This window comes from Vicugna pacos, chromosome 6 (genome assembly GCF_048564905.1).
Source record: "Vicugna pacos chromosome 6, VicPac4, whole genome shotgun sequence".
NCBI lineage: Eukaryota > Metazoa > Chordata > Mammalia > Artiodactyla > Camelidae > Vicugna > Vicugna pacos.
This window is the reverse complement of record NC_132992.1, coordinates 58,286,867-58,311,163: the sequence shown is the minus strand read 5'-3', so window position 1 is coordinate 58,311,163 and position 24,297 is coordinate 58,286,867. Positions and strand designations below refer to the sequence as shown.

Sequence of the window (24,297 nt, the reverse complement as noted above, 5' to 3'; positions counted from 1 at the left end):
ATACTAACATGTATATGATTCCACTACAAGATATATGCCCCCCAAAACTGAAAACAGGGACTCAAAAATATCCTTGTACATAAATGTTCACAGTAGCACTATTCATATTGGCCAAAGGTGGAAACACCCAAATATCCATCAACAGATTAACTGATACAGAACTTGTGACACAATGGGATATTATTCAGCCATAAAAAGGCATGAAGTACTAATACATGCTACAATATGGCTGAACCTCGAAAACATTATGCTAAGTGAAAGCAGCCAGACACAAAAGGGCACATACTGTATGCTTTGCTTTATAAGAAATATCCAGAATAGGTAAATCCATAGACACACAGCAGATTGGTGGTTGCCGGGAATTGGGGGGTGGAGGGTGGGGATAAGGGGCTGGGGAGTCACTGCTTACTGGGTACTAGGTTTTATTTGGAAATTATGGAAATGTTTTGGAGCCAGATGGAAGTGGTGGTTGTACAACATGAATGCACAAAATGCTACTAAACTCGCTTAAAAATGGTTAGTTTGAATTTATGTGAGTTTAACCTCAATTAAAAACTACTGTATGTAAATTAGATAAACAAGGTCCCACTGTATAGCACAAGGAACTGTATTCAATAGCTTGTAATAACCTATAATAAAAAACAAAATATATATGTATAACTGAATCACCATACTGTACACCAGAAACTAACACATTGCAAATCAACTATACTTCAATTTAAAAAAATTTTTCTTAAAAAATAGCATGTGCAAAGACCTAGGCATTGATTAAGCTTGGCTTACTTAAAAAATCTTCAGTGGTCCAGTGAAACTGGAGAAGCACGGAGGGATGAAGAGGGAAAGTGCTAAGAAATAAACCTGCAGAGGTTAGTAACGCAGATGGCATCTGCCCTCAAAGGGTAAGTATGATTTAGAGAGAAGGAATGGAAAGCAAATGGAGGGAGCAGTATTGATAATGACATGGAAAAAGGAAAGATGAGCTTGAAGAACAAGAGGGACTTCTGGAACTCTCTAGAAGTAGCCCTGACTTTGGTCATTGGTTTTCAGAGTAGCTTAGAAGCAGTCATAGACCGTGACTGACTTGGTGTTCCTTCCCCAGCTGTGGACCTCCTGAAACAGGAGGTGATATTCAACGTCGTCCGCCTGGCTGCTACCATCATCATCTGCATTGGATTTCTGCTGATGCTGTTGCCTGAGGAGTGGGATGAAATTACCCTGAGATTCATCAACAACCTGAAGGAAAAGAAGAGCGAGGAGCACGTGGAAGACATCACTGATCCCAGTGTCCACCTGCGCAGCAGAAGCCGGGCCAACGGGACCGTGTCCATACCACTGGCTTAAAGAGGGACACGTTTTGAATGCATGTGTATGTATATTCTGTGAATATAATAAAAAATTCTCACTACCTGTACACTCAAACGACAGTATTAACTCTGAATTTGAATAAATCATATGTGAAATAATGCTGACAGTAAAAGTTTACATTTATATGCTTATCAAGGAACTGGTGTAAATAATCATAATAAATTTTTTATTAAAACATTCATCCTTGTTCTACTTCTTCTGGTTTTTGTTGGGGGGAGGGGTAGGGAATTTCCCTCTAATTTGCCTGAAAATATGAGATTCTATTAAATTATGCACTTGTCATTACCTTTTTCTCACCTGGAACTGAGACCTTTTTATTCAATCGGAGAAAGTTGCATAAGAGGAAAATACATGAAAAGGATACACACTTTATATATACTTAAGTCCAATAAGGGGTTTCAATTTGAAAGCAGAGAAGTAACTAAACAAATATCAACAGATCATCTTCATACAAGATCTACACCAGGAACAATGAAGATGTGAAGATACAAAATACCCCATCTGGACTTTCAACATGCTTAGAGTAGTACAGAGCTTAAACGAGGTTACTAATCTCTCTCGTGTGAGGCAGACATTTGCAAATGGTACGACGGTTATAGAGACGTCATCCATTATAGAGATGGTCAGCCATCTCTAAATCTTTCACCACCAAGTTTTTTGGAAGAGTTGTTTACATTTGCTGTCACTTCAACTCCCATTCACTCTTCAACTCACTGCTGTGTCCACCTTCTGCCCCATCATTCCTCTAGTGAAGTATATTCACCAAAGTCACCAATGACCTCTTTCATGCAAAACCATACTGACACTGTTCAACCCTTGCTTATTGGCTCTCCATAGCATTTGACATGAACACTTCTTTTTCCTTGCAATATTCTCTTCACCTAGATCCCATTACAGTTTCCTGGTTCTCTTTCTGCTTTACTGGCTGCTTCTCTGGACTCTTCCTAGGCTGGTCTCAGCACAGTGTTCAGTCCTTGTCTTTCTTAGCATCTCACTCCACACCGTCTCCCTCTGGGGTCTCATTTGCTTCCATGGCTTTAAACGTCATCCATGTAGTGTTGGCCTCATAATACTTATCTCCAGCCCAGATTTGTCCCTGGAGCTTCAGATCTGATGATCCAAATGCCTTCTGCAAGCTCACTTGAATGCCTCATTGTTTACTTCACATCCAAGAACAAAGTTGAATTGATCATCTCTTCTTCTCAGACCTATTCCTTCCTCTCCCTTGTTCCCTGTCTAGGTTAATGGTACCATCATTCACTAGCTGCCCAAGATTCATCATGCATTAGATGCCAGACATCAGACTTAAACTTCTGCCTTCCTCACCCTCCACACCTAAACTATACGTCCTGTTGATTGTTTTCCTTAATATTTCTTGAATCTATGTACTTCTCTGCTCCCTATTCTAGGACCCCAGCATTTCTTTCCCCAATGAGTGAAATACTCTTTACTGGCCTCTCTAACTCCTAGTATTGCCTCTCTCTAATCCCTCGTGTGTCCAGCAGGATGACTTTTCTAGTACGTAAATTTGATCACTCTGCTTCCCTATATAAAACACTTCAGTAGCATCTCATTGTCCTCAGAATAAGATCCAAACACCTTTGCATGCCATTCAGTGTTCATCACTGATTGGCCCCTGTCTGCCCCTAGAGATGCACCATCCAGTAGAACTTTCTGTGATGATGGAAGTAGCCTGTATCTGCACTGTCCTACAGAGTAGCCACAGCTGGCTGCTGAGCTCTTCAAATATAGCTAGTGCAACTGAAGGACTACATTTCTAATTTTATTTACTTTTAATTAACTTTAATTTTAAATAGCCACATGTGGCTTTTGGCCACCATGCTGGATAGCACCACTTCCACCACCCCACTCCCTAGGGTCCCCTTGGAATGTCTTTGCTTTAGTGACACCATACTTCTTACAGTTTTTCAATCAAGACATGCTCTCTTTCTTGCATTCTTTTCCTCTCTCATCACCTAAATAACCCTTTCCTAGGCTACATGACATGATTTATTCCTACTTCCATGGAAGGTCTTATTTCCGAAGCTGAACAATGTGGCTTCCTTAAAAGCCTCTGCCTGCCCCATTATAGCACTGGTCACCCTCTGTGGTAAGTGTCAGCCTACTCGTCTGTGTTCCCAGTAGACTGTGGGTTCCTGGAGAGCAGGGACTGTGTGGCATTCATCATCCTGTTTCCAGCATAGTGCCTGGCACTCACAGACACTCAGTAAGTGAATGAACGGATTGCTTCACACTGGAGTTGTGTCCCTCCCCGAAACTGTACTAAACTGGTCTTCTTTAAGGACAGGCATTCTCATAGATGAGACTGATTCAAGTAAGAACTGAAAAGGGTTAAATGTGCCATAGCCTTTGTTGTGTTTGCACAAAATACCAACTTCCTGAACTGATAAAGGGTACTTCTTCCCTAAGAGGCTGGTTAGGTTAGGGCATCTAGCACTTTAAGATAGTCTGCATTCTCTGGGAAATTTAGTGCAAGAAGCTAAGCCTTTCTGGCATCGATTTGACTATTCTTTTTTTCATTCAACTGGTGCCAAAACTGCAGATGAGATGGTTACAGGGCAAGAAAGGGGAACCTGGGCTATCGTACCTGCTGGCTGGGCATCATAGTCAATAAAAACCATACTGTTTTTTCATTTCCCTGTCATTTCTTAAAAAGGCAGTTACAGTCTCCTGGCAGAGATAGATGACATGATATTAATTAAAATAATGACCATAACACACTTCAGGCTTCATGAAAAATGGTAGAAAATAAATGAAGTCTATTATTAGTAAATATGAATTAATTCATTATCTAAGTAGAGTTGGTTTTGACTATTTAAATGTCATAATGGTACAAACATTGCTCTTGTGTTGTTTTTAAATTACTGTTAAATAGCAGTAACCACTGACTAACCCACTCCTCTTGCCATTACTTAGCATGGCATTTAAAAATTGCATCTTGACATCTTTAAGAAATGAGTTGTTTTGCTCTTTTGGATGATTCATTTTGAAAAATGGAGTCAGCTACCCTGGACAGTACTAATTCAACCTATAACTGATCACCATAATTAGCTCTATTTTAAGAAAACATTTCCATTATGGTATTCATTCACTTATTCATTCAAAAATTATCAAGTTCAGCTTCTCAGTCTGAAGTAGGGTATTATGTTAGATTATCACCCGCAGGCCTCTGCCTGCCTCTGGAGCAGCGCTGTCTGATAGAACTTTCTGTGATCATAGAAGTGTCCTCTCTCTGCACTACGGGGCAAGGGATGTAAATATAGGAAATTGTCCAGGAGCTTCAGCCTTTATAGGTAAGTTGTTACCATGGCAATTAAAACAGCAACAATCACAACTCGGATATCTATTTAAATTACTTTGGTAACATGAGATACTCCCTTTAATTCAGGTAAAGTAGTCATGAATAAAGATAGTAATAACTTTTCCTTGCTACCTCTCATGGTCCTTGTGAGAGTCAGATGAGACAGTGTGCTTCAGTCACTGGACAGATGTGGGTGATTCTCCTCTGTGCTTCTGATGTGTCTCCCAAGAGCCAGGTTCAGTTGGGTTTGGAGGATGCTGACACAGTCCCTCCCCTCGAGGTGGAAGTGCCCTGTCAAGGTTCCTATTATCTTGTCTCTATCCAAACTGGGTTCCTCTGCAAAGTGCAGGAGGCAATGGCTTCTGTGGGTGACTGAATGGGCAGCACAGTTCCAGGATTAAAAGCACCCATGTTTAGCCCCAACCCTCTACTTCTTAGACGTGCGATTTTGGCTAATTGCCAACATCTCTCTGCCCCTTGATTTCATCCTCAGTAAAATGAGGATATTAATACCTACCATTTGAGGCTGTTGAGTATATTAAATAAAAACATACTGCCAGACAGTCCAGAAGTAGTCATTGTTAGGGTTTCTTCTGTCTGTCTACCTCCCTCCGGGTCCTTCTCCAGAGCACTTATCCACAGCACTATGCTGAGAAGAGTCACAGAGCCTGGTGCCAAGCAGGGAATTTTACCCAAAATAAACCAAGGAGACAAAAGAAGCCTGGCGCAAGGAACACTCAGAGGAAGCCAAAAAGGGGGCGCCATTCCCATTGGCCGGTTCCCGACGGCATGCTGCATCACGGCATTGTTGCCCAGCCAGCGGAACTAATTGCCTGACAAAAAGACAGACAGGCGACTTGGGCTCTGAAATTAAAATCACTTCAACCACATCCTGATCGCTTCACAAACAAATTATAGGCAAATCAACTTTGCTCATCCAGGCTTTGCATGCCTGTTAATTTCGTACAGGCGCTTTGTCAAGATCCACCAGAGGACAAATGATTTGGAGAAGGACAATGCAAGTGATAAAAGAGTAAACAGTCTACTCCGCCAAGCATTCAAGTATCTCTGATACTTAAGGACAAATCCCCCCTCTTACTTATCCATAAACCCCTGTTACAAAGGCAAAGAACACTACCACAGGCCATGCTGATTCATCAAGGCTAGAACAAGAAGTCTCTATTAATTTTAATTATGTTTATTTCTCCCCCTGCCCCCACCCGACACAGACCTGAAGCCGGTGGAGGGAAAGTAACAACAGGAGGTGATGGTGTAGAAAGACTAGTGTCAAGAACCCAGAGGCAGAAGCAGCAGACACCCTGGGCGCTGAAGCTCCGAGTAGCCACGGTACTTCCTCATGTGCCACCAAAGCAAAGGCTGCTTTGTCATTGTTTGCAGGAGTGAGAAACCCGAGGGATCTTAAGAGCAAGAATTCTAACCTGGGCTCCAGACATGGGCTTCCAGGGTTGTTCCAAAAACCCCTGTCAGAGTTTTAAAAATAATGTGGATTTAGCTGCTTTACTCTGGAAGGATCGATTCAGAGAATTTTGGAGGCTCTAAAACCACAACTGTTCAATACACTAGCCACTAGTCACATGTGGCTGCTGAAATATGACTCTTCCACATTGAGATGTGCTGTGTCAAGCACACTCGAGTTCAAAGAAAAGAGAAAGTAGGCTATTTCATTAATAGATTTATACTCATTACATATTGAAATAAGAATATTTTGGATATGCTGGGTTAAATAAAATATATTATAAAATTAATTTCATTCATTTATTTTTACTTTTTTAATGTACCTACAAAATTTTTAAAAATTATATATGAGCTGCATTTGTGGCTTACATTATATTTCTACATGAGGCAGAAATTCTCCAAAAGGTTGAGAATAACTTGCTCAAAGAGATCAAGAGGAAAATTTAGAAAAAGAAAATAGCTTTGGAAAGAAACAATTATTTGGTCAGATTCTGTCAGTCAAGACAAAATAGACAGAGCGTTTTCCATGTCATGCAAGTTCAAACTGCCAGCAATCAATAGGGAGAGGGAAGAGACAGAGGCAAGGACAGCAGTATGAAATTGCAACCAACTAGAAAACTCTGACAAGAACTGGAAGAGCAAGTGGGTTGAAACGAGCAAGGAACCTTCATCCAACACCAGCTCTGACTGACTCAGAAATGAAAGAAACTGCTTTGAATTCTAGGAAGTCAGAGGACACTGATGACAACTGAAAAGGAAGAAGTTATTCTGAAAAAGACCACATGGACTATTAGATACTATAGTCAACTTGCAGAAAAGAAGCCGGATTTCACTCTTTACAAAGCAATGATCGAGTCAGCTGGTCTATGACATTCATAAATAGCTAGTAATCAAAGTGAAAATTAGGAATTTATTAAGCAGTTTCTGATATCAGTCATAAGATCAGGACAGATTTGACCTGTAGGTCGTAACTTAACTCTGATCAATAACTAAAAGAGGCTTTCCACGATAGAGTGGCCTCCAGGGACTGGAGAGTTAGCGAACCATCAGGAAACTTCATAAGACTGCATGTACCTAGAAGTCACCCATGTTTTGGCTCTGGTCCTCAGCACTGAACTCAGAAAGTCAGTCTTGTCAGTGACCTACAGATGAGCCCAGTCATTTCCAAACTGTGGTACTGATGCAGCAGCACCTGAGATCTTGGAAGAAAGGCACATCCTTGTGCATTATCACAGAACCACTGAAGCAGGATCTCTTAGGGGTGGGGCCATCGATCTAGTTTTAATAAGTCCTACTTGAAATTAATCAGGCACATGCTCAGGTGATACCAGTGATTCCAATGCATGCTAAAGTTCAAGAACTCCTAGACTCATGACCACTAGACTATAAACAGAAAATGTATTCATCGATAATCATAAATTGAACTGTCATATGGAACAAAACTCTCACATTAGTAATGGCTAGTACAATCTTTCCCTGAGAGGCAAATCTATCTAGGAAGCCATGCATTCATGAAAATGTTGCTTGGTGAGCCTAAAGTCAAAGCAAGGAGAGTCACATGTATGATTCAAACTCTTCCCTTTCATTTTCTATTTCAACTCTCACTCCTTTGTAAGGATGGGTTCATTCCTGGTGGACAATGGCAAGAGGTGAGGAGAGGAACTGAGGAACTGACTGGTACAATTGCTCCCACTCCAAGCCAGTTACACAGTCCACCATCAGAATGTGTTCTACCAAATCCCAGACTGAAGTTCCCTTCAGTTAATAAGATTAAGAAGTAGACATCATAGATTTGCCAGCACTTGATTTATGGACACTGGTTATGACCAAAACAGTCAATACAGGTACACATGGTACCCGGAAGTGTCTAGCAGATAGACCATTCTCTTTAACAGCTTATTCTTTGCTACACAAATCTTTCCTAAACTCCTTTTCCCTCAAGGGAAAAGCTAATAACTCCAGAGTCAATCTTTCCCTGATTACTTCCCCTACATATGGATTTTCTTGTTATAATATAATTAGGGGTGCAATTTACCTTGGTAACTGAAAGTGATGTACTGAAACTCAGCCTTTGCCAATATCTCTGGTCTACTTCCATCAGTGTCCTTGGCTGACCTGATGCTTAAAGTCCCCAAAAGGCAGAAATAGGTACTCTCCATTTTCTGTATCTTACTGGTTCTATGATTTGTCTGAGCTCATTCAGACAAATTTTCCATTCTGTTGTATTTTTATTTGCATGAATTCATCTTAGTGTTTAGATATTTCCAGTTTTCCTCCTCTTTCATAAAGCCTTCTAGAGAATCCAACTTTGACTTGTAATTTTTAAACTTTACTTATATTTTTATTTTTAGTAATTCTATTTCTGTCTCCTAACACCAGTTCAGTTCCCTCCTTCTACATAACAGTTTCCCCTTTCCTTCAACAACACATACACATGACCCTGAATCACTGACCACTGCTGAATGGACCCTGCCGTATTTTCTGTTTCATGTTGATCATCTACTTCTGGTTGGTAGGTTTCTTCTTTTGGAAATGTTACCACCGTTGATTATATTTGAGCTGGACTCTGAAGCTCTTTCTATTCCTGGCCTTGAAAGAGTACTATCTCCAAGATGTCATTGCTATGACCTAATTTTAGCAATGGCGTTAATTTTTATCACTTAACTTTGAGCTTTTCAAGAGTCTCTCTGGCACATCTGTATCTCCTCTTTGTCCTTATTTTCTCTCTTTACATCTACAATAATAATAAAAGTTCACATTCATAATATTGATCCTGTGGTTCAAAATGTTTCAAAGTGCCCTCTGAATCATCAGGAAAAACTGCTGTTCAAAAGCAACTGTTTTGTAGTTAGTATATTTGAATGGACAATGACTCTTAGAATACTGGCAATCTGTCTCTTCCAAATTAGAACCACAAGTTACCAGAAATATGTATTTAATGAAAACAATATGTTCCTGAACTAGAAAAATGACAGCTCAAGTATAATGATAGAATATGATCTATTATTTTATTAAAAAGTCATATCATTTCTGGTATCTGTTGACAAATAATCAAAATCTCATGGAACCAGATAGTTTAAGAAAGCATTTGTGAGCTTTTGAAAACAGAGACTCTGTCCTGTTCATCTTTGTGTGCCCAGCAATTGCTAATAATAGGTACTCAGTGGGATTAAGGCAGAAAGGAATCTCAGTCCTGCCAAGAGAAAGATTTATCCATTTAGTAAACAAGTATGTACTGCTATATTTTTTATAGGAGTTGGACTCCATCTCTCACTGTGTTGGCAAGAACCAGTATCACTGGGAGGGAGAAAAATTAAGGATACTGGTTAAATAAATAAATTTTAAAGATGTCAATGATCTTGTCAATGCTCTGTTTTTTTCCTAAAGTGTCTGACTGAGGAGTGGCCCCAGGCTGATATGGAGGAGAGGCGTGTCCTGGATCTCTTTACAGACATGCACCTTGGTTTTGTACTAGAGCCAGCAGGTGATAAACTAGCCCAGACAGAATTCAGTTTCAGATATGATATTTTGTTTAGCCACTTCATTAAGAGTTCTGACTAGAGGCATGAAAAGATGAAAAAGGGAAGAATAATTCACTTGGATTCACTGGGCTTCTCATCGTAATCCAAATCAATGTCCAGAATCAAGAGATCTTAGTTGGAAAGGTCTTCATGGAACTTTCATTGCAGCCTTGCCCAATGCCCCAGTCTCCTCTAAGCTGTCCCAGAGGAGTGGCCAGTGAGCCTTTGCCTGAGCACCCCAGGGGAAACGTGACTGTTTTAAGTAGCCCATCTCTTTCAGGTTCTTGCTACTGTTGGAGTTCCTCCCTGTAATGAGCTGACATTTGCCTTTCTGAAACTTCCACCAGATTTTTAACTCGGGTTCCCCTAGTCACACAAGGAAGTCAGATTTCTCTTACACAGAGGCATGTCATATTCCTCCAGGATTTTTCCTTTAAGCCAAATAATCATATCCCTGTGGGCATCCCACTTCCATTTCTAAAAACCCTTTTTTGAGTTTAACACACCCATCATCTCACACATTTACATTTTTGGTGAAAACATTTAAGTTGTATTCTTACAGCAAATTTGAATTATACAATACAGTGTTATCAGCTATGGCCACCATGTTATACATTAGATCCTCAGAAATTATTCATCTTATAACTAAAAGTTTGTATGCTTCTTACCAACTTCTCCCTATTTCCCCCATCCCCTAGAAGCTGGCAACCACTTTCCCACTCTCTATTTCTATGAGTTTTACTTTTTTTTTCCCCTTCCACATATAAGTGATACCATGCAGTATCTGTGTCTTTCTCAGTCAGTCTAGCCTCTTACACCATAAACAAAAAACAACTCAAAATGGATTAAAGACTTGAATGTGAGACCTGAAACTGTAAAACTCCTAGAAGAAAAGATAGGCAGTAAGCTCCTTAATTTTCGGTCTTGGCAATAATTTTTTGGATTGGACACCAAAGCAAAAGCAGCAAAAGAAAAATAAACAACTGAAACTACATCAAACTAAAAGGCTTTTTTTGCACAAAAAGGAAACCATCAACAAAATCATAAGACAACTTAGGGAAGAAATGAAAATATTTGCAAACCACGTATCTTATAAGGGATTACTACAAAAAATATATAAGGAACATACATAACTCAATAGCAAAACAAAACAAAACAAAACAAAACAAAACCCCACCAAATAAACCAATTAAAATATTGGGCAAAAAAAAAATTGGGCAAAGGACCCAAATAGACATTTTTCCAAAGAAGACATACAAATGGCCAACCAGTACACGAAAAGGTGCTTAACATCACTAACTGCCAGGGAAGTAATAATCAAAACTACAGTAAGATATCACCTCACACCTGTTAGAACGGCTATTTTCAAAAAGACAAAAGATAACAAATGCTAGTGAGGATGTGGAAAAAAGTAAACCCTTGTTCTCTGTTGATGGGAATGTAAGTTGGCACTGTCACTATGGAAAACAGCACAGAAGTCCCATAAAAAATTAAAAATAGAACTACATATGATCCAGCAATGCCACTTACGGGAATTCATCCAAAGGAATAAAACCATTATATCAAAGAGATCTGAATTCCTATGTTCAATGCAGCAGTATTCACAATTGTCAAGGTATAGAAACAACGTAAGTGTCCATCAATGGATGAATGAATCAAGAAAATGTTTTATTGTATGTTTAAAATACAATACAATACAAAAATACAGAAATCCTGTTGTTTGCAACATGTGGATGCACCTGGATGGTGTTATGCTAGGTGACATAAACATTCTTTCTAATGTGAGGTGCCCCCAACCTGAACTCAATACTTATTTTGTAGTTTAATCCGCTGACAGTGCAGTGATGGTATACATTTTCTTGCCAATGCCACTCTATCTCCACTACTCTTTTATTTCATGTGTATTATTCAACTTTCTGCATTAATTACCATCTCCAAATCTCAATTTCCACATCTTTACGATGAGAACAATAATACCAGTCCTCAAAGAATTGCCATGGGCATTAGCACCTAATGCTTAATTAGTACATAGAAAATACTCAATAAAAGTAAGCTATTATTATTAGCATAAAAAATCAAGACAAAAAAGGATGCTTTTCCCCTTTTATAACAGTCTCCCCACCCTCCAAATACACCTAACTTGAAAAAATGGAGAATGAAATCCCAGTAATGGTCATGACAGAAGATTCTAAGTTAGAAGGCAAAGCTTTTGATGAGTATATTAGTTAACTAATCATGTATAATAAATTACTCCAAAATTAAAACAACACATATTTATCATATCAGAGTTTTGAGGTGTTAGGAATCCAGATGAAGCTTAGAGGACCTGCTACAAGCTCACTCACGTTGGCAGGACTCCGTCACTACTGGTTGGACAGAGACATCATTTTCTTATCACATACCTGACTGTCTCCCAGAGCAGGTCACAACATGGCCTTGGCTGTTCTCAGAGCAAGTGAGCAAGATGGAAGCCACAGTCTTTTTGTAACTTAATCTCAGAAAGGATAGCCCAACACTTCCACTGTTTTCTACTTGTTAGAAATGAACTAATAAATCCAGCCCAGACTCAAAGCAAGGGTTTGAGGGACTGCACAAAGGTATGAATAGCAGGAGGCAAGGATCCCACCAGGGGCCATCATGGAGGCTGCCTACCACAGAGAGGTTATATCATTTTGTCAAGCAGCAGCTGGAGGGGGAGGGTATAGCTCAAGTGGTAGAGCACATGCTTAACATGCTTGAGGCCTTGGGTTCAATCCCCAGTACCTTCTCTAAAAATAAATAAACCTAATTGCCTCCCCCCAACCAAAATAAAATAATTAAATAATACAATAATAAATAAAATATTTAAAAAAAAAGAAGCAGCTAGAAAAGAGAAGTGTACATGCACGTGTGCACACCCCCCGCCCCAGCTGTCTATTCCCAGACTCACAGCTTTGAGTGATGAGGAAGGTGGGGGTATCACTGACATGGCACTATAGAAGGCCAGAGTGGGAAAGGCTCTTAGATCTTATGTAAGTCAGCCCCTCACTTTACGCTTGAGAAAACCAAAACTCCGAGGAGGGAAATGCCTGTCCAAGATTCCATGTTAGCTTGTGGCAGATCTCTGGCCTGGGCCCTGGCTGACTCCTGGTCCAATGCTCTTTTCACTAGACTTAACTTTCTATCTCATCCTGGGCAAAGGCATTAGTTTTCACAAAAGCAGTAGTGTCTGTTCTCTCTTTCCAAATCAGTGTATCACATTTGCTGTTGAATTTCAAGGCCAGTGCCTATAATAAATGGCAAACTGGTAAGCAGATGTCTTTGGCTGTTTCCCCTCCAACCATTGTTTTTCTACTATCTTTGTTCTTATTTGGATGAGAAAGTAGAACAAGGGTCTGCTGTTACAGATAACCAGGAGAGTTTCATGCCCAGAATGTAAGTAAAGCACTACTTCCCTAAAACAGCACATCACTTATAAAATTAAAATACAGAAATTCTGAAAATTAACCAGAACTCAGAACATCAGTTTTAAAGTACCCATTTGCACAGTGGTAATTTATAAAAAGTCTTGCAGTTTGTGAAATCAATGTTTTTCTTTGATGTGAATGCCTTGATTCATGAAACCTTCCAATTTAATTTCATCATCAACTATCTTTTAACCGAGGTGCATGGTTAACTGAGGAGTCAATTAATCAAATAATAGCTGACTGGCCAAAAAGTTACCCTTAAGTTTGGCCAAAGAAAAATAGCTGTTGCATTCTTTCCTGTGTGTGTTAAGTGCAACACAAATAATTCATGATGCTGCTGGCAGGTGCGGCGGGTTAATAAATTGTAAAAATAGCTCAATGCTACTTGCTCATATCCATGAAATCTGACTTGCTGCGGTTGACGGTGGGGCTAGAGAGAATCAAGAGGACGATGTCAGAAGCAGTGTGATTAAGTTAGAATCTTCTAAATCTATGGCTGTTTTTACTCTAACACATGACTCTTCTTTTTCTACTGGAATCCTGCCGCTATGCTCATGATTGCAAAGGGAGGGGTGGTTTAATTGAAAACAAAATGATCTTACTGTCAGCCAGTGAAGCACGGACACACAATCTAGTTTGGCCAGTCTTCACTTCTAGTCCAGTGAAAAGTTCCTAACCACGTCAATCCATGGGTGACATCTCTCGTCTGTTCAGCATGTCTCTTAAGTACTCTCTCCTTGGTATGGGGTCATGGTCCAGGCCCCTGACCAGAACCTCCTAACTAACCTCCCATCAGCAGATTCCCTTATTCCCTGCTCCTCACACCCTCCGTCTCTCCCACCACCCCCGGGTCCTCAGTCCTTTTCATCTGCCTCCCCATATCTTTTCCTTCTTCAAAGTCCTGCCTTTCCTAGGTCTTCCCCTCATTGTGAGTGATAAGTAATTCTGTATCTTTCTCTGGTGCCCCTGAATAGAAAGAAAAGGGATCAATTCACACTCTCATGTAGTAAAGGAGAGGCAAAATCCCTCAGATGGAATGTTTGAAAGACAATCAGCACTTTCTAGCTATAATGACCAAACCCCAGCCAGCACATCTCTGCAAAGCATTTCGGTAAGAATATCCATCTTCTTCCTAGTTTTGTTAGATTTTAAGGGTTCTCCTATCTCCATGGCCTTTGTAAGTGACAATCTCCATGTGGAGATAAACAGAAGGGATAAAAAAGTCTCCATCTAAGACTCCAGGCTGCTGAGTCACTTACATTTCAATGAGCCTCATTCAGCATGAGAGGGTCTATATTCAGGGAACTGGGCAGAGGCTGATGCAGGAGGCTAGACAGAGGGGAAGGAACAGAAACAGCTCCTCTCTCAATCTCTGCTCTTCTCAGCATCCCTTTCCCTGCCATTGCCTTGACAAAGAGGGAAATAAAGTTCAGTTCAGAACATTATAGTTCAGGCTACTCAGCGAAATGGAATCAAAATTGACCGTCTCACTAAGGATGAAATCAATCTTAAATTCTTCAGATGACCAGAGCATTGCCTTCTCTCCTTCCCAATTTTAGGGAAAATGTGCACTAGGGAAAAGAGGAAGGTCATACTCACTGCAGAAAATAAACGACATATCTTTGCCTACCTGAGGGTAAGGAGTAAATTCCAGATGAAAAGAGTGTTGTATGAGGACAAAGAGGCAGACTCTGCGGAGAGGAGAGGAGTCTTCTCCAAGGAAGCCTTTGAAATAGTCTTTAAGGATAAATGGGGAATCTGTTCAGAGAGTCTGGACATAAAGAACGTAAACTATACTAAGGATGTATTGTAATTTTTCTTAAACTACATTAAGGGTCATTTCTAGTGAATGTGGTGGATTAAACTGATGTCAGAAATCTCCCTGTTCTTCAAATGCTGCATTACAATAAGCTCGAAACCAGGAAAGATAAATCTTCTGGAGTCAGAAAAAAAGAATCAACTAAAAGTTAGAGGTGTGAGAGGAAACAGGATCCAAATAGTTCACCAAGTTGTCAGATTAGCCCAGAACCTCTGAGGCTGGGATTCTAAAACTCAGAGAAATGTTACTACAGAGACAATTCAACCAGAGGACACTTCCATGACCCAAGTCACGCAGGTCTTCAGAAGGAACAACTGTTGGCTGAAGCAAAGTTCATACTCAAAAGCTACATGGCACATGAATAAAGAGGTATCAATACAGCAGAGGGGAGAAGATGCAACCAAGAACTCAAAATAAGGGAATCATTTTGAAAGACTACCAAATAAAAATTTTCAAAATGTTCAAAGAGATAAATCCAGAGCAGAACCATCAGGAAGGCAGGAACAGAACAACTTGGAAACGTGCACTTTGAAACCAGGGGACACACTGAACACTAGGGCTCAACCAGAGAAGTAGAACTGATAGGAGATAACATATTAAGAGACTTACTACAAGGAACTGGCTTATAAAATGGTAGGGGCTGGCTAAACAAGTTCAAAATCCATAGGAAAGGCAGTTAGGATGGGAAGATCAAGAGAAGCCTGGAAGCCATGGGCACGCAACAAGACGGCTGTGCACAGGTGGAATTTTTTCTCTCTTTCTCCTTCCCCCTTCCTCTACCCGCTCCCCCTCTCAAAACCTCAGCCTCACTTTTAAGACTTTTCAACTTTATATTCCTTCTACCTTAATTACACTCTGTCAATATCCATTCCCACACGTATTCTCCAGAACTCTGTCCATATAAACTAGAAAGATCATGCAACTCTTTATGTGTGAATTGCATCTCTTTATGGCAGGAGGGTGGAGATAATAATTAACTTCACACTTGGAAAATATGTACTAAAATGTTAGAGCGTGCAAATGAGGGGCCCTGAACTTGAGCTTCATTTGCTCCATAGAAAATCTATCTCTATATCTCAGGAAAAATAATGAGAGTCTAACAGCAGCTGCCTCTTTGGAGGGGAACACAGGACCAGGAATTAAATTTAAGGAGACGTACATCTTCTGTGTCTGGTGGAAAGCAGAAGTAAGGGCAACCACTAAAAGAGTATGAAAAGCATGCATAACTTTCAAACCAGGGGAGAGAAAAAGAGAAAGAATGAAGAAGACTCAATTGATTCAATCCTATTAAGTAGAAAAGAAGAATGAATCAGCATAGGTCGCTCACTGATTCATGCATTTACTCACTCAGCAGAATTTTAAGTATCAGTACGATGCCAGACACTATGTCCCTGTTCACATTCATTGCAGAATATTCAGGAAGTGCCTAGAAACAACCTTCAAGTTTGTAAGTCTCTTGGTCTAGCTTGTAATCTATTAAATGAACTATATTTTCAATAGTTGACCTGCTCTGTAAGCCCACAGGCTGTTTCTGGCTCTCTCATTCCCCAAACTTCCATTTGTTCCAAGATCTGGCTAGGTAGCATAAAAATTGGCCACAGGGACCCACACTCAATAGCTACCATGAGGCAGTATACTTCCTCAGCTCAAGCATAACTTCCCAACCATGTGTCTCAAGAGCGACTGATTGCTTCTTTTCTTGTAGCAGGAGGGTTTAAACTCCAAAATTCAAACAATGAGAAACAGATTCTGAAACTTAGAAAATATGTGAATGAAGTACTTTTTCCCATTTTCTGAACCAATATAATATGAAAGAATTATAGACTTTTGGACCTGGGATGGATGCAAGAGATTTTCTTCTCTTAACCTCATTTTAGATATGAGAAAAGTGAGACTCAGGGAGGTTTGCATAAGATTACAGAGCCAGTTAGAAGAGGGCAGCCTGGATATCAAATCTTTAGTAATTCATGGAGAAAGCAAAGAAATCTCATTTAAGGAACCCCCAAAAAATGAATGCAAGGAGGTCCTGGGTTCAAACCCCAGTACTTCCATAAGTAAACAAACCTAATTACCCCCCTCAAAAAAACAAAAAAGTGAAATAAAATAATTGCTTAGTACCTTAAAAAATTGTTTAAAAAAATCAAAAGAAGGTCTGTCTTCAGTGGCACCTGCATGATTTTCCTCTATAGGATGAGATTCCCTTGAGAATCTGAGAGCTATAAAACAGCACAAATATCAAGTTTGAGCCCCTTACATAATAGACTCTAAGGCCAGAGAGGTTAAGAAGCTGGCTCAGGGTCACACAGCCATCTAGTGGCCAACCTGGGACTTGAATTTAAGGCTCATGTGTTTTAATCCAGTGCTCTTTCCAATAAAATATGCTGCCTTGTACCATTCTACAGAAAGGTTTCCATCACATCAGAATTATAAACAAATTCCCAGGCAAAATAATAAACTCAAAAAATCTTTTGGACAAATATTTTGCAGTCTACTGGGCATAATGTAGTATGAAAATACAAGCTTTGGGGTCAGGATATCTGAATCCTCCGTACACTTCCTCTGTGACCTCTTTGAGCCTGTTGCTCACCTGTGAAGCACTCTCAGGGCTGTAGGCATGAAAAGTGCTTTACAACTGTTTCCTTAGACTCCCAGGAGAACTTATTGAGAGTTGACTCTGGAATAGAAATCAGCCTTGACTGGAAAAATCAGACCAGCGATTACTCAAAAGCAACCTGACCACTCTGCCTGGAAACCTAGACCCCCACAGCAGGTGGTTTGACCACTGAAGACTGACTGTCCTGGAGGAGCTGGACAGTCAGTGAGGCCTGAGTCGGCTCCACACCAGCTTCACAGCCCGCCCCCTGCTGGTGTGCTCAGGAGGCAGTGCTGGCCCCTAATCACCTTGAGTAACAGGGTTAGACAGGATCCAAAGCATGATTCTAGGCTTTGGGGGCACAATTTCCGAATCTTTAGACCACATGCTGCCTCTAGACCTTGCAAGCACACACATAACACCTAGCATGCCCTTGGGCCCCTGGATAAAAGGAAGGGTGGGTCCTATGACATGTGTTCTGAAACCAGGACTAAGCTTGCCCTTGTCCTCGGCACTGGGAAACGTCAACATCCCCAGGAGGAGTGTCTGAGCTGCACCCTGACAATCACCCTTTCTTCCGGAGGCAGAATAATACCCCAATCCTGTTATGAGTGGGAGGTAAGACTTGTCCATTTCTCCAAGGCAAAATATGTGACGTCCACTTGCAAATTGTCACCCTGCCCAACCTCAGTCTATTTTCTGCAGCCTTTCTTATCTAGATTTCCCAACTGTGCAGGTTCTCTCTGCCCTGGCAACCTGACACTTTTTTTTTTTTTTTTTGGTCAAGTGGGATACTGCTTCCCTTTGCTCACTCGGCACGAGATTCACCCCATGGAAAATGTAAATTTGCAAATCACGACCAGAGGTGGTGACTGTACCACTGATGCTGTGTGCCTGTGAAAGAGGCGATGGGGTCCTGCAGCAGAAAGAGATGTGCCAGGAATATATGAGGCTGCAGACTCACCCTGAGAATGAGTCACAGCCCAGAAGCAAAGAGGGAGGCCTCAGGGAGGCGCTGGGAGCAGCTCCTGTGGAAACTGCTGAGGGTGTGGGGATGCTCAATTTTCAGGAAAGACGAGGCCTGTTGCAAGAACAGAGAGAAAGGAGTCATCTGATAGGAAGGTGGGGCTAGTATGGGGGTGCAGTGAAAGACTATGTACATAAGGTGAGGTTAGGCAGGACTGTGGGAGACCAGCAAGGCCAGAGGCAGCAACGCCCAGTTTGGGGGATTTGGGTCCCAACCTTGTCAGTTTCCTTTCGATAGCCCTTCCCTTCATCTCCCAACCTCCTATAACAATTGAATTGCCCAGTTTATTGTCTTCCCTTCTTAGAGTGTGAGCTCCATGAGGTATGCATTTTCTATCTGTTTTGTTGACTAGTGTATCTCCAGTCCCCAGATCAGTAGGTGCCTAAGAAATATTTTGTTGAATGAATGAACAGATTCAATAATATGCAGCAGGTTGAAACAATGTCCTTTTGTCTCATGGATAGAGTCTTTAATTTGGCTGTGGAAACAAACAAAACACAGTTCCCTCTGGTGGCTGGATTTGGAATGCAAGAATATTTAGGGAGGATGGATAAAACTTACTGTAAAAACTGGAAAGGCTGCTGTCTTAGGAGGCACTGCCAATTCCTGATCTTCACTTCTGTGTCCCCCTCCATAATTACATAAGGTCTAATTCCTGTGATAAATCCCTGTCCCAGCATTCTCACAGGGACTCTAATTCTCCCGCCTAAGCCTAGATTGAAAAAGTTACTGATACCAGAAACGTTTCTGGGGAAGCAGAAGAGTGAGGATGGGAATCTGGAATTGGTTTTCTGATTCACTAGATCTAAGGCATTCATGGCCATTTCTATTGGTAAAAGGTACACATGGCATACAGTGACAAGACAGTTACCTAAGGTACTCTCTGTAGTCACCTGGAGTCAAGAACCTACAGAAGGTAAAGGCTTTGGATGACTAAGTAGTTGCTGTTGGAGAACATTTTACTGGAAATGAGGTATAAACTGTGAGGTGGTGGCTTACTTGTAAGTGAGATGGAGTGCTTGCAGAAAAAAACTGATGAGCTTAGGCTTTGCATTTCTAGGTGAAAGTCTGTATAAGTTATCAGAAAGCTCCTACGACTTCTCTGAAAGAAACCACATCCCCATAGACTCACAGCTGAGATTTCTGGAAGCCAAACCTAGAGTCTAATTCTGCAGATGGAGTGCCTTTCTGCAAGACAGAATATAGGCAATAAATCCAAGGTAAACATATAGTGCGACCTCCTCATGGCCAGAGTGCTCATGTCTGGAAAGCAAGGGGTGGAAGCAGAAGAGTCTCCTCTCACTGTTAGATTTAATAACCCACTTTAGGAGTCCTGACTCTTTATGTTGATGCTGCAACCTTGAGCTTCATGGTTCTGTAAGACATCCTGCCCAAGGGAGAAGTGGTTCCACCAGTGAACACAGTCGATGTTCCATTAAATTGGAAGCTGGAATTTCCCTCTAGTCAATTTGGGTTCTTCATGCCAATGAACCAATAGTCAGCTCTGCAAGGCTGATTATCGGCTCCATCAGCTGCTCTTCCTTAACCATCTGGCTTTCGGTTGACTTTGGCCAATGGGAGGCATTGGCAGAAGGTTCAAAAGATGGGAGGAGAGAGACATTGAAGTATTGCTTCATTTGACTCCCTCCCTGCTGGGCCATGGGCTGATGGGGCCGCATTCCTGTACCAAAAACCACAGCTCCCATTAGATGGACCTCTCACACAGCTCTAAGTCTCCCTGAGTTCTAGAAAATGCGGCTTTCCTTTGACCTTTTGGCTTCCTGCTGTAGTTAGATTTTGAGTACTTAACCCTACTCACACCTGTATAAACAGTCCCTTCAGTCACCTCTTTTGAATATGTGGGCCATCCTGCCAGCTCCCTGACTAATACAAAGCAGTTGCGATCTGAATCTCATTCAGGTCACCTTAATTTTCTCATTAGCTCTCATAGTTGTTAAGCTGATTGCCTTGGTCTTTCTGGGTACACAGCTATACCATTAACATTTTGATCAGCAAAAGAAAAGTTTTTTTTTTTGAAGTAACAGAACAGTATAAAAACAGACAAATGGATCAATGGAACAGAAGAGAGAACTCAGAATAAACCCACAGGCTTTTGGTCAATTAATATTTGACAAAGGAGGCAGTAATATACAATGGAGTAAAGACAGTTTCTTCAGCAAATGGTATTGGGATAACTGGACAACTGCATGTAAATCAATGAAGTTAGAATATTTCCTCACATGTACACAAAAATAAACTCAAAAAGACTTAAACATAAGACAAGACATGACACTATAAACCTCTTACAAGGAAACATAGGCAAAGCATTCTCTGACATAAATCTTAGCAGTGGTCTCCTAGGGCAGTCTACCCAGACAACAGAAATAAAAGCAAAAATAAACAAATGGGACCTAATTAAATTTACGAGCTTTTACACAGCAAAGGAAACCATAAGCTAAAAAAAAAAAAAAAAGACAACCTATGGAATGGGACAAAATATTTGCAAAAGATGAGGCTGACAAGGGCTTAATTTCCAGAATGTATAAACAGCTCATACAACTTAATAAGAAAAAAAACAACCCAATTCAAAAATTGGCAGAAGACCTAAACAAGCAATTCTTCAGTGAAGACATACAAATGGCCAACAGGCACATGAAAAAATGCCCAATATCACTGATTGACAGAGAAATGCAAATCAAAACTACAATGAGGTCTCACCTCACACCAGTCAGAATGTCCATCATTCAAAAGTCCAAACAATAAATGCTGGAGAAGGTTGTGGAGGAAAGCAGACACTCCTACACTGTTGGTGGGAATGTAGTTTGGTACAGCTGTTATGGAAAACAGTATGGAGATTCCTTAAAAAATGAAAAATAGACTTACCATATGATCCAACAATCCTGCTCCTGGGCATATATCTACATATTAATTCAAAAAGATACATGCACCCCAATGTTCACAACATCACTATTTACAATAGCCAAGACATAGAAACAACCTAAATAACAACAGAAGTTGTAGTATATTTATACAATAGAATACTACTCAGCCATAAAAAATAATAAAATAATGCCATTTGCAGCAACATGGATGGACCTGGAGATTGTCATTCTAAGTGAAGAAAGCCAGAAAGAGAAAGAAAAATACCATATGGTATCACTCATACATGGAATCTAAAAAAAGAAAGAGAAATGAACTTATTTACAGAACAGAAACAAACTCACAGACATAGAAAACAAACTTATGGTTACTGGGAGAAAAGGAGGTAAGAAGGGATAAATTGAGAGTTCTAGATTTGCAGATACTAACATACGTAAAATAGATAAACAACAAGTTTATACTGTATAGTACAGGGAACTATATTCAATATCTTGTGGTAACCTATAATGAAAAAGAATATGAAAACAAATATATGTATGTATATGTATGACTGAACTATTATGCTGTACATAAGAAATTGACAACACTGTAAACTGACTATACTTCAATAAAAAAGTAATAGAACAGTTATACAAAGATTTCTCATAACACAAAAAGCAAAAATCACAAACAAATTTGAAAGACTAGACTTCATCAAAGTTTAAAAAACTACTGCTTTTCAAAAGATAATCTTAAATGGAAAGGCAAGCAAGCCCAGACTGGGAGAAAATACTTGCAAAGCATGTATCTGATAAAAAGACTTTCTTCCAGAATACATAAAGAACACTTAGAACTCAAAAATAAGAATTTTTCCTTAGAGAAAACTGAAAAAAAAATTTAATGTGTAAATAAAGATTTTAAATGGATAAAAGATATGAACAGACACTTCACCAATGAAGACAGATGGATACAAAATAAGCAAATGGAAATCCAAATTAAAATTATAATGAGATACCACTACATCCCCACCAGAGTAGCTAAAATTCAAATGGCTGAAAATATTAAATGTTGGCAAGAATGTGGAACAGCTGGGACTCTCATTTATTGTTGGGAATGTAAAATGGTAAAACCCCTTTGAAAAACAAGCTGGCAGCTTCTTAAAAAGTGAAATATACATTCAACATATGACTCAGCAATTCTATTTTATGCACTTACCCAAGAGAAACAAAACGACACACAAAAACATGTACTTAAATGTTCCTAGCAACTCTAGTCATAATAGCCAACAACTGGAAAAAAATGCAAAACAATTCCATCAGCGGGTGAAGGGATAAACAAATTGTGGTATATTCATACAATAGAATGCTACATAACATCAAAAAGGAATAAACTGCAGGAGGGTATAGCTCAGTGGTAGAGCACGTGCCTAGCAAACATGAGGTCTTGAGTTCAATCCCCAGTACCTGCACTGAAAAAAGTAAGTAAATAAAAAAAATTACCTCCCTCCAAAACAAAATAACAGATAAAATTTTTTTTACAAAGGAATAAACTACATATGCATGCAACAACATGGATGGGTCTCAAAATCATTATGTTGAGTTATAGAAGATGGATGCAAAAGGGCAGGTACCATATGATTCCATTTACATGAAACCCTAGAAGGAGCAAAACCAGTCTCCAGCGTGACAGAAGCAGATCAGCAGTTGCCTGAGGCTAGGGGTGTGGGGAATGGAGAGAAGAGTGACTGGCACGGGGCACAGGAAACTCTCTGGGGAGATGGAAGCACTGTACATTGACTGAGGTGGTAGTTACATAGGTGTATACATTTACCTAAACTTGTTGAAATGTGCACCTAAAATTTACAGATTTTATTTTTTGTAAACTATACTTTGGCAAAGTTGATCAGAGAAGAAAAGCAGAACAAAGCGATGTGATCCCAGCATGCTCAAACATCCCTCTTCACAAATCACTCTTGGACTGCAATCACAGCTGTTCCGCAGCAGCCTCTGGAACTGGATTACAGCCAGTAAACACGCTCCCAGATGCTGGAACATCAGTCACGCTGAAGAGGTCATATTTCAGCTCTTGTTTGGGGGATTTGATATATTCCCTGACCTTAAACAAGCCACTACCACCTACAATGGAATACTGTACTCAACAGATAAAGAACTGGAGACTGATCTATTATCTTACTCTCTTACACAGTTTAACATCAATGCTTTTTCTCCTGCTGTCAGACAAAATACAAGGCTGTAGGAAAGCTATGCAAGATAAAAATTACAAATGAGGACGTGTACTCAGATTTAAAGGTGGCTGATTACCTCCTGAGACAAGTCATTCCAAACAATCTTCAAATTTCAGTAAAAATAGCTGTAACTCAAGCTCTGTCTCTACCCAAGCTTCACCAATGCATACAAGAAGCAAGCAGTTAGCAGTTTCCAAGACAAATCTGTTGCAAGAACTCCCTACTCTCTCCTTGCTACACTCAGCCCATAAGCATCATTCTGAGGCAACAATTTGTCTTTGACTAAATAGGCTTTACTTTTTAGTTATTACCAATTTATCCTTTCAGGGGTGAGGCAATGAAGCAAAATCTCTGTTAAATAGACCATAAAGTTTGTCACTAGTCCAAGAATTAGACATACCAACAACCCAGACAACATTATCTAGAGCTTTTTAAAAAATTTCCATGGGGTCTGTCCTGGAATCAAGAAAATGATATTAAATTGGCACAGCGTGAGGCCACAGAGAGGATGGCACTTAAGAGAAGAGGGTTGGCAGAGAGGTTGATTAAATGCATAGTATAGACTTCTCCAGAATGCTAACACCTGAAAATTCAAATAACAGATTTTTTTGCTCTATTATTCAA

At 40.1% G+C, this 24,297-nt stretch overlaps 1 protein-coding gene and 1 long non-coding RNA gene across 3 annotated transcripts in view; one reads left to right on the top strand and one right to left on the bottom strand.

The window, feature by feature from the left end:
• Nucleotides 1–1,476, top strand: part of SLC35F4 (solute carrier family 35 member F4) — a 222,599-nt gene extending 221,123 nt beyond the window's left edge. For both annotated transcript variants that reach the window (XM_006199733.4, XM_031679080.2), the window contains one exon: nucleotides 1,100–1,476. In XM_006199733.4, the coding sequence (XP_006199795.1) occupies nucleotides 1,100–1,341 (242 nt within the window). In that variant the 3' untranslated portion in view covers nucleotides 1,342–1,476. The remainder of the gene's footprint in view (nucleotides 1–1,099) is intronic.
• LOC140696940 (uncharacterized) overlaps nucleotides 1–24,297 on the bottom strand; it is a 132,313-nt gene that overhangs the window by 47,515 nt on the left and 60,501 nt on the right. The gene's annotated exons all lie outside the window — the stretch shown is intronic.